The sequence below is a fragment of the Culex quinquefasciatus genome, chromosome 2 (assembly GCF_015732765.1).
Source record: "Culex quinquefasciatus strain JHB chromosome 2, VPISU_Cqui_1.0_pri_paternal, whole genome shotgun sequence".
Lineage (NCBI taxonomy): Eukaryota > Metazoa > Arthropoda > Insecta > Diptera > Culicidae > Culex > Culex quinquefasciatus.
Genome location: NC_051862.1, coordinates 53,515,833 through 53,526,873, shown reverse-complemented (window position 1 = coordinate 53,526,873; position 11,041 = coordinate 53,515,833). Strand labels below are relative to the sequence as shown.

Below are 11,041 nucleotides of genomic sequence, written 5' to 3'. Positions count from 1 at the left end.
TGTATGTGTCTGGCCGAAGCATGAATGGCAATGTACTCACACCAACTTTTCCCAACATTCTGCGGAAACAATCTTCTACGATGTCCGAACTGCGCTGCTGAGGAATGGTCCTCACGTGGCCGCAAACACGGTTGAATGGTCGCTGAATGGAGTCGCAGATCTGTAATTCACGCTCATTGACGGACGGTCGATAGCTATGTTCTGCGCAACGACGACTATTGGGTGTCCTGGGACAACGGACACACTTCGTGCAGCTGAAGGTTTCTCTGCTCGATTGCTGATGGACAGGATGATCGGTTTAGAGAGGTTGCAGCATAACATTTCTCGTCAGGTAAAAAACTTTGAACATATGTCTACCGAAGTTTAGACGTCTGGAGACTGCACCAAGTAACCGTAACTTTATCCTCTTCAAACGATCCGGACTTTGAATCGCTGGCTTAACTGGGACCGACTGTGAGAGATGGTCCACATACTTTCAACATCTGGACAAGGCTTGACGAGTCGCGTGGGAGTACAATTATTATCTCTCGCCAAGTCTTGCAACCCAAGCTACCAGGAGTCCAGTCGGCGAGGATAACCATCAAGTCCGACTCAACACCTCGGGGAACCACACAATCAAACAACCATCGCTGCTTCGGATTGTTTACTTCTGGTCGGTCGCACCACGTGACTGGTCGGAACGGGATCGGTTCGGGACGTCTCGCAGCACGAAGAGGAGGCACATGCAAGTGTTTTGTAAGGTAAAGATGGCTATTGTATATGTCCGCCGAAGCCGGACATCGGATCTACACACACTCAGATTCGTTTCTATCCTCTTCTACATGTTGCTGCTCGTCGACCGATTGAGAAATGCGGGAAGGGCTCGCTGGACAGCAAGCACGTGAAACATCTGAAGCTGGTTCTGGAAAACGTCTATGGTGACGTCACACACCTCATTCATCTCGGTTGGAACACCATTCAACAACTACCACGGCAGGGTCGTGGAGGTTAATGTTGCCAGGTTCGACGTTTTGGAGCTATACAGAACCCACACTACCAAGGTTTGTCGTAGCCAAGGACGGTTATGGCAGGGCGCTACTCTGGACAGGGTCCGGAGTTCGGAGCGCAGGCGTGGCTCAGGGAGGCTGAACCATGTCCACCAAGCGTGACGTCACTGGGACGTCATCGACCACGATAGGCGAACGGTCGCCACGTGGCATTGGATACAAGCGTGGCCACAAGGAATGCCACCACCCACTGACCGGTCCAAGGCCAGGGTCCAGGATCCCACCTGGACATGCGGAGCACTGGGCTTCCACCCAAGCAGCCAAGGACGCGCTGCACATTCCCGAAACAAGGGTTCAGGATCCCACCTGAACAAACGGAGTACCCAGCTCCCATCCAAAGCAGCCGAGGACGCGCTGCACAATCCAACCAAGGGTTCAGGGTCAAACCTGGACAAGCGGAGCACTGGGCTCCCATCCCAAGCAGTCAGGAGCACTGCAACCTCTGGAGTGGCCACTCTAGAGGCGAGCTGACGTCACTGGGGCGTCATCCAAAGGTTTCGGGGAACGGTCATCCCACCCACGCGAGGGCAGCGTCACTTGGACGCGCACACCTGGAGAAAGAGTCCAATGGAAGGATTTTGGGCTCAGCCAACCAACCGGCGATCTGGTCACCAAGGACGATGCCAGATCATGTGACCACTGCAAGGGCAGCTGGTTAAGCATTTCCACGGGCGGAATCATAGGTCAAAGCGAGCACCACGGAGCAAGGGTTCCGGTTCCTACGGATTCAAAATATCGGGCCAGCGGAGCAACGGGCTCCCATCCCACGTGCAGTCCAGGACGAACTGTACGACCACGGAACAAGGTTTCGGTTACAACATGGCAAGCGAAGAGCGAACATCCGTCCTCCAAGCAGGCAAGAGCACTGCGCGTACACACACCCACGACACTTCCTGTGTCCGGTTCCGGTGTCAACCCAAGCAGTCGAGGATACACTGCAACTACCAGGGATTCAGCCTCGTCAAGGGAAAGGCTGTTCGCAAGATCGCGAGGATCTACAACGGTATTGGTTTCGGCAATCACTTCGCTTGGAGAATCCACAAACTACCACATCCACACGCGACGTCGCCGAGGGCTCGGCAATCGGTCGTCGACTGCTGAGACACAGCAAAAAGGGAAGCACGCCTACGGAGTATGGGCTCCGGTTACATCGAGATTCAGTTGGCAGAGCAGGGGCTCTCACTACACACCAGCAGCGGGCGAGCTGCTTTCCAAGGTACCCGGTTCTGGTGACAGTGAAGGTATCACTGCAAGATTCCAAAGACATCTGGCTGAGATGACGGCGTCAACCGACGTCGTACAACAACGGTGAATCAAGGCGGCGGGACTACAAGTGTTGTACAACACCTGCATCGGCGGTCAAGGTCTACAGGCACATCCGGTCGAGGACTCGATGGTGCACTACCAACAGGAGCGTACACGGCGTGCGCTGGCAAGGATCAGCGGCAGGACGCAGCTGATTATCAACGGTTAGGAGAACCAGGGACGGATGCACAGCACATGCACAGCATTGATGGAGAGTCGTTGTGAATCAGTCACACGACTGGGAGCATTCAATTGGAGGAAGGAAAACTTTATCAATGAACTGCTAGGAGGTCAACAAATTATCTAGGGTCACTCCACGTTACCTAACGGTGGGTGAGCAATTAAGTCATGGATCAAACCAACTTGGACCAGGTTTAGGTACACCAACTTTAGACACATTTTTTCAATATTTGTAACAGTTTTGACCATGATTGTTTACATATTTTTGGATTTTAACTTTTGTAATAGGGGTTCAGAAATTTTAGGGGAAATTTCAGGGTGGGTGAGAATGTTCGGGAGCTCGGGAGCCTCACTGTAGGTTAGAGTAGGACAGCAAAATGATAACTTTACCCAGAACCAACATCTCACGGGTCCAGGGAATGATCTCTCTCAGGGAGTTGCGATCACTTCTCTGAGATAACACAATTGTACTCTTATTACGCAATCTACGACAATTAGGCTAATTATCAGCTCTTTGGGATAGGTCAGGATCAGTACAAACCGAACCATAGTCGGGTAACGAGGCCACGGGTGCCTCCGCGCGTTCCGCGCACCAGTCGGATACTGGGAAACTTAATAACTACGGCTTAACTAGAATTACTGTAAATATAGTGCGATTAAGTAGAAAATATACGTGTTTCGTGTAAACGTGCGTTTTACTGGCTCTACGGTCGGACTAGAGCCCCGGACAACCCCAAGAAGTGACCAACCAAGTTCTCCAAAGGATTTACGACCCGGTGGAGGAACAGGACCACATGAACCGACCCAGCGAACTCCTCGTTAACAATTTCTGTGTTGGGCAGGAAGGCTCGGCCCCAATATAACATATAATTTCCTGTTTTTAAAACTTTGCATGGGCTAAGTTACCTAAAAATGGCTATAACTTCAAAACAGTGCACTTTATCAAAATTTGACTTGCTTCTTTTTGGTTGCATATTCGATTTTATATTGAAAAATGAAGTTGAATGATTTGTGCGACCAGTATTTAGATTTTTTGAAAAAATATTGGTGATTCAAAAATTCATAGCTCGGTTAAAGATTTTTTGCCCATTCTGGAAATTTCTGAAAAGTTGGCATTTTATGTCCCCTAAAACATATCAGAAAATGAAAAAAAAATAGTGTATTTTGCAAATCAAGTTTAAGTACCAAAAATTAAATTTAAAATCACCAAAATTTTTTACCGTGTATTATTTTTTTTCAATGTAGTCCTTATCCATATCTTCAACATTGCTGAACACACCAACTCGATCAAAAAATTCCTTCAAAAGATACTGAGACTTTTTCTCAAAACCTCGCTCCACAAGCTGAATATTGTTCCTTGAGCTATTTTAGGACTCTTGGACCAATATGAGCAAAATCGGTCAAAAAAAAATGACCCATTGATGCACAAAGGCGAAGTTTGTATGGGAAAAATTGAAAGAAATGTATGAAAAACCGAACTTTCTTACAGTTTGGTATCCACGGTATGCTACTTCTATCCAAATATCACCAAAAGTGAGATTATCATTGAAAATTTAATGCTCTACAACTTTGTAGAACATACTAAAGCTGTAAAATTCGATCGTGAATAGTTATTAGCGATTTAAAAATGTCATTTTTGTATGAACAACATTGTTTTCACCAACTTTAGGCTCGGCTATCAATTGGTTAATCTCAACCAATTTCGCTCAAAATTGACTCAGATGTTTAAAATAACACAAAATACCATTTTCCGCTTGTGGAGCAGGGGGCATTTTTTCTGGGCCCCCTTATGGACAGCTGCCAAATTTGTATGGAAAATTTTATGGACAAACTAATGATGCAAAATTGCTTTTTTGGAAATACCGAAGGCATCGAAAAAGTTTCCGCCGGATTAAAAAATACAAAAAAAATTAATGACCGAAATCTCAGAGAATTGCTCCTAATCTTTTCATAGTTAAGTTTTATCAAGTTGTCGGATGATGAATAAATAAACAAATAATCAAATACAAAAATTAAAAAAAAAATTTTCGTCTAAAATATTCAATAAGGAAAATAATATATTTTTAGAACTTTTCAAAAGTTAAGCTAGATTTTAAAATTATGAAAATATTTTTATTGAAAAGGTCAAAAAATTTCGCAAAAAAAAATCGATTTTTTAACATTGAAAACATGACCAATAGTTTCTGCTATATCGTTAGTTGAAATTTAAAGGCTAGTTAGGTGACACTTAGAGAGATTTATTTTCATCGATTCGAATTCTTTGTGGAGCTGTATCTCAAAAACTTATTGCCCACTATTCAAAATTCCAGAAAGTAAATTATAGGAAATTTTCTCAACTCTTAAAATTTTTTTAGAGGTTTTTTTTCAAAAAAAAAATTTAGAATTCTACCAACCTGAAAATTTGAAAATGTATACATAACTTGAAAAGAGTATTTGATTGCAAGTTCAAGTGTTTTTCTCTCCCGAATAATGTTATTTTTCAAAAAATACTAAAGACGCCTTTATTAGTCCCTTAAATCTATCAAAAATTCCGGAAATTAAAGAAAACGTTATTTTAGAATTCAATTTTAAATCATGGAACGTAAAATTAAATAAAAGGGTTAGTTATTTCATGAACCAATTAATTCAGGTAAGCCTTAAACGTCAGCACGTCTGAACGCTGTCCGCTTCGTAAGCGGATGATCATGGGTTCGATTCCCATCTGCTCCAACCTTCCGTTGGATGGGGAAGTAAAACTTCGGTCCTGACCTTAGTTGCTAGGCCGTTAAGACAGTCCAGATGAGGGAGTCGTCTCCCTGCTATAAAGACAAACAACACAACAAACCAAGCCTGCTCCAGTGGAATAGCTGGCAGCGGTTGAATCCGCAATCCAAAGGTTGTCAGTTCGAACCCTGGAGTGGAAGGTTCCTAGTAATAGAAAGAGCTTTGGGTGTTCTCACCATATTCAAGCCTTTGGACTCCTGGGTTCGAGCAGAAGCTTGCAATAGAGGCCACAAAAGACCTTGAGGACCAAATCGATCAGAAAATTCCTTCTCATGATATGAACATTTCTAGGCGTAATATTTGAACGAAACCATGGGAAACAATTAGCTATTGGTTCCAGGAAACACGTGCATATTAGTTTGAAAGAAAGCAGAATTTATGATTATCAGAATTATGATTGTCAATTGTGATTTAATGAAGACTAAATTCACGAAACTGTTACAATAGTTTCTTGAATTTTGATTCTAAAAATTAAAATTTGCAGTTATGTTAACTTACCTTTTTTCTCACAATTATTGATCAAACAAATCAGCTATCTCGCAATCTTCAGCAAAAAATTGCACTATTAACAACAATCACAAAAACAATCCAATGACAGACCGTCTCCAATCACTGCTTACCCATAAACCATAACTTCTGCGCCAGATTATTCACTACGGCCACCAATTAGGCTCCACTGATGATTCCCATTAGATTCTCCTTCCACTTCTCAATTATCTCAGCATGTGAACATCTCTTGTTTTTTTTCGTTCTCCTGCTTTCCTTGTTGTCTTCCAATCCAATCTTCCTTTCTTCACTCACTCGACCGCGCCATAAATGAGCAACACTTTTAAAGCATACTCACTGAACCGAACACACGTTCCCGCCAATAAATATCGCGAGCAAACAAATAACCATAAATTTCATCGACATCATTCTCTAAATCAAACTTCACTGACTAATTTGAACATGAGCATTCACCGCGGCCGCCGCTTCGGCGGCTTCCTCCACGATCTTCAGAAACTCTTGAGAAGAAGAAAAAAAACCCTCACCGTAAACAAACTTCATTTATCACTCCGGTTCTGATTCTTTATGCTCACTGATGATCCTGCGAGTGATTCTTCGCGCGATTACTCGCGATGGTCTTGTTCCTTCTCTCACTCACTCTTCGCGGGGATCGCGACTTTGGCGGCGCGCAGATCGTAGTCGGTCAACAATCAAAGAGAGCGCGGAGGAAACGGCCACAAAAACGGTCACTACACGAGTTGCGGTTTGGCCAGACTCCGTGGAGCAGCAGCAGCCAGAACTCGGCGAAGGAACCAAAACAAAACCCCCAGCTGCAAGTAGATTCGCGATGATGCAGTTCTCCACAGCGGTGGTGATGCTGCAAGTCTCGGCGAACGAATGATGATGCCGGTGTGGGAGCAAAAAGAGTTGCAACTGGCAGTCGGTGGGAGATGTGACCTCTGTAACGCTTGGGAGGTAAGGCCGGACAGATGCGATTGTTTGGGGGGCACGGTGAAAAAAGATGTTGCTACATGGTGTTGTTGCATGGAGTTGTTAATTGATTGTTGGTGAGCAGAGTGGTCTTAAATTGATTTGAGTTTAATTTTTTTACTAAAAATATATTCATCTCAGCTGTTTCTTGTTTCTTGTTTCTTGTTTCTTGTTTCTTGTTTCTTGTTTCTTGTTTCTTGTTTCTTGTTTCTTGTTTCTTGTTTCTTGTTTCTTGTTTCTTGTTTCTTGATTCTTGTTTCTTGTTTCTTGTTTCTTGTTTCTTGTTTCTTGTTTCTTGTTTCTTGTTTCTTGTTTCTTGTTTCTTGTTTCTTGTTTCTTGTTTCTTGTTTCTTGTTTCTTGTTTCTTGTTTCTTGTTTCTTGTTTCTTGTTTCTTGTTTCTTGTTTCTTGTTTCTTGTTTCTTGTTTCTTGTTTCTTGTTTCTTGTTTCTTGTTTCTTGTTTCTTGTTTCTTGTTTCTTGTTTCTTGTTTCTTGTTTCTTGTTTCTTGTTTCTTGTTTCTTGTTTCTTGTTTCTTGTTTCTTGTTTCTTGTTTCTTGTTTCTTGTTTTCAATATAATTCTAAATCATTTCAACAGTGCCCCTTTCCAACATCAAACTGTTGCATCAGTCGGCGAGCTAAACGACTCGTGCACTCGAATCTCTTTGGTTCCGCTCCAGCTGGGTTAGAGCTTCGACATGCACCAGAAGCCGGTGATAATGTCTATCCGCAGACAATAAATTGATATATTCTGGAGAGCAGGCCGCCGCCGAATGACACAAAAACAACATCAACCCAACAGAAGTACGCTCCAGCACTTTAACAACTAATGTGAATGTATGGGATCGCAAAAGATTAAGGCAAAGGTGTGACAAAAAACGGAGTTCTCCGGTTGATAAATGAAATCAATTTAATTTATTGCACCATTGCCAACTTAATTTCTGACAATAATAGGGAATTAACCTTGCGCTGAGAACACAAAAACATCAGAACCTTCCGAAATAAAAACAATCAATGACGACAATTAGAGAGCGAGATGTGGTCAAAAGGGAGAAACCAACATTATTTTTTTTTTTCATGCTCGTTTTTCGAATAATTTGATGCGCCCCAGTCGATTACGGTGATCGAACCCGGGGCTCATCGATCGATGAATCGCATCGTTTCCAGCCTAAGTGAATGGTCACGATTTTTGAGAATGAGGTTTGCCGAAAACTGCGCGTTGCGTTGTCGCGGTTGATTTTCCCTTTTTTATGTTTTAATTTGGTGTAGTTGTTCCTGACCTGACTTAATGCTTGCATTGTTGTGTTTCAGTTTACATAAAGGATCAATTTTTGAAAAGTGATTTTATGACTTGAATTCTATAAACTTGACTATTCCCTCACTAAAATACAGCTTTTCATCTTTATTTCTGTAATTTATTTAAAAAATATTAGAAAAGAAATCACAAAAACAGAAACAATCTTGCATTCACGCATACTTCAAACTTTAACTTAGACCAGTAGAATTAAGTTTATGATTTCTTGAGAATTTGTAACATCTTCTATTCAATATTTTGAAAATTATTAAGCCTGTCGCCTGTCTGTTCATGTCATTCTTTTAAGATCAAAGTCGAGGAGCGTCCCCAGCTCGACGGTAGGGAGGACAAAAAATATAAAATGGAAATTATTGATCCTTGCACTGTATCATGAATTTGGCCCGCACTTTTGACAACAAGAAATTGAAAAACTAGGCAACCAGTTGTTGTTTATTTACATTTCCAGTCGCATTTTTCACGTGTTAAATTCAATTCAGTTTTATTGGTGAATAATCAAGATACAATCAGTTCTTTTGTACTTCAAAGCAGAGTTTTGGAGTTCCTTTCAGCTGTGTGTTGCATCATAATCCATTTTGTAACAATTATCTCTATAACTAAGGCACTAACAAGAGCAAGAAAAATTAAATTGAAAAAAGTTGCTAAATTTTTCACGTGTTCATAACAGCCTAACACTTTATGATATTGATTTATCATAAAATCCTTGTTAAAATTGCTGATAATATTGGATTCTCTTTATTTGGTTTTCTCAGATTAAGAATTCAAAAAAATTCAAGTGTTCAAAAATCAAAATCATTCAATCATCAACTTTTTCACATTGAAATAAAAAATTCTGATAAAATCGCTTTAAGATGTTTTCTTTATTAAAATTATCATGTTTTCAGTCAGTTAAGTTTCTCCTTGACTGATTTTTGAAGAAAAATTGTAGAAAGAAATAAAAACCTTTTAAGAATATTTAGTTTTAATGACAAAAAATATTAAAAGACAAGATTGTGAAGATCGAAATTTTAATGGTGCATTTATTTTATTGGCAGAGTTTCGAGACAGATTGCAAATAAAATAAATTATTTTTTAATTGCTGTTGATTTCAATTCATCAGGGTTTACCTTCAGATATCTTTGTAGAAACCTGAAAAGATCGGAAAACTTTGTCACAGATAAGCCTTGATGTATCATTACTGAAAAGTCTTTTTTTTAATTATAATTTGACATTTAACATGCAGATTATCATGAATTAATAAGGCCGATGCAAATATTTAAAAAAGTTTTTGTCCCTCGGCCCTGGCCGAGGTCAAGGGGGGGCAAAAAAAATAAAAAAATATAAAAATTAAAATAACAAGCCATACCCAAGTAACATTTTAGGTTTTAAGTAGGCCATAAAAGCCTATTTAGGCCGTATCAGGGTTTTCAGAACTATGATGAAACCTGTAAGTTTAAAAATGTTACTAGGGTAGTCTTCACATTTAAATGAAAAAAGTGTTTTAAAATGCATTTTACACTAGTTCAGTTGTTTTGCAATCATTAGTTTTCAAAAAACTAAGATCTGACAAAAACAAAAATTGTATCGAAAAAAAAGATTTTGCATCGAAAATTTTCAAAAATCTTCAGATTTTTTAATAAACCCAAACATGCTAAAAATGATTTTAAACGCAGAAGAATGTATTTTAATTTGATTTCAGCTGGCTGCACTTGAATTTTCAATGAAATTTTGAAGTTTATTGTAAAAATATTTTTTTTGCCCCCTGATTTTTCGGGACAATTTTGAAGGAGGGGGGTGACAAAAACTTTTAAAAATATTTGTACCAGCCTAAAAGAAAAAAATGTAGAAGAATACTCAATCAACGAAAATACTTGAAAAAAATAGCAGATCAATTTATGGACTTGTTTGTTATTTTAACTTATTTGACCATTCACCGAAAAAAATGATGGTAGGGTATTTTAACCATTAGTGGACCCCCTAGTAGAGCCGAAGCAAATTTTTCACAAATTTTCAATATTTTAAGCACTTTTTCATAACCTTTTGTACAAAAACAAAACAATTAAATTTGAAGTCTTTTGAACAATTTTGACTATTTGTTTCATCAGTTACTTGTTTTTGAGCAGAAAAATAGTCATTTGAAAAAACAATTTTTTTTGCCTGTTATGGACCCCCTTTTCCTAAAATGGACCCGGGTCCATAATCCGATTATGGACCCGGGTCCACTATAGGCAAACTGTTATTTTTATACCAAATTTAACCGATATTTGATGTTTTGATGCATGGTGTAGATCTAATGATAGATATACTGAATAAAAGATGGATTTTGCTCACTTTTCATCATAAACAAATAAGTTTTGTTAACAAATTTGGCTTTAAACAACAAAAAAAACCTTACAGATATTTAAACACATTTATTTCCGAAAAAGATCAGAGATAACGTTTCAAAAATCACTGCAAACATAAAAATAATAATAAAAAGAAATCTTGATGCAATTTTTTCCATATTAATTACATAAATGGTTGACCGAAACTAAACATTAGATTTGTTTACAGTTGCTGATAAAACCACGCATGTTTATTTACAAAAATGTTTTTTTTTATTGATTTATTATTATAAAATATCATTACAAACTGCAATTATGTTGCTTCAGTTAAGTACAATTAACTATAGTTTTGATTAATTATAAATTCTTACGGCTTCAGCTTTTTTGGTACTAGGTTGATAAAACAAGCATTTATTGTATGTTTCAGAGAAACTTTTGCTTGGATACACAGTTTTCTTCATTTTTGAAAGTTAAATTAACAGGGGTCCACTATTGGAAAAGTTTGTATTTTCGTTGTCCTATATTGGACCCCCCTAATTTTTGCTCGAAAATGGCAGTACTTCGCTATATTTTAGTAAAGATCCTTTAACTTACATTATTTCGACTTGCTGAAGTTAAATAATCAGTCAAAAAATGATTGGATGGTTAATTCAATCATA

General features: G+C 39.2%; 1 protein-coding gene across 1 annotated transcript; it reads left to right on the top strand.

The window, feature by feature from the left end:
* Positions 1–660: 660 nt before the first annotated feature.
* Positions 661–1,705, top strand: LOC119766007. Its single transcript, XM_038250325.1, has 2 exons — positions 661–1,278; positions 1,442–1,705. The coding sequence occupies exons 1-2, from the start codon at positions 1,132–1,134 to the stop codon at positions 1,703–1,705; spliced, it is 411 nt and encodes a 136-aa protein (XP_038106253.1). The 5' UTR covers positions 661–1,131.
* The last annotated feature ends 9,336 nt before the right edge of the window (positions 1,706–11,041 follow it).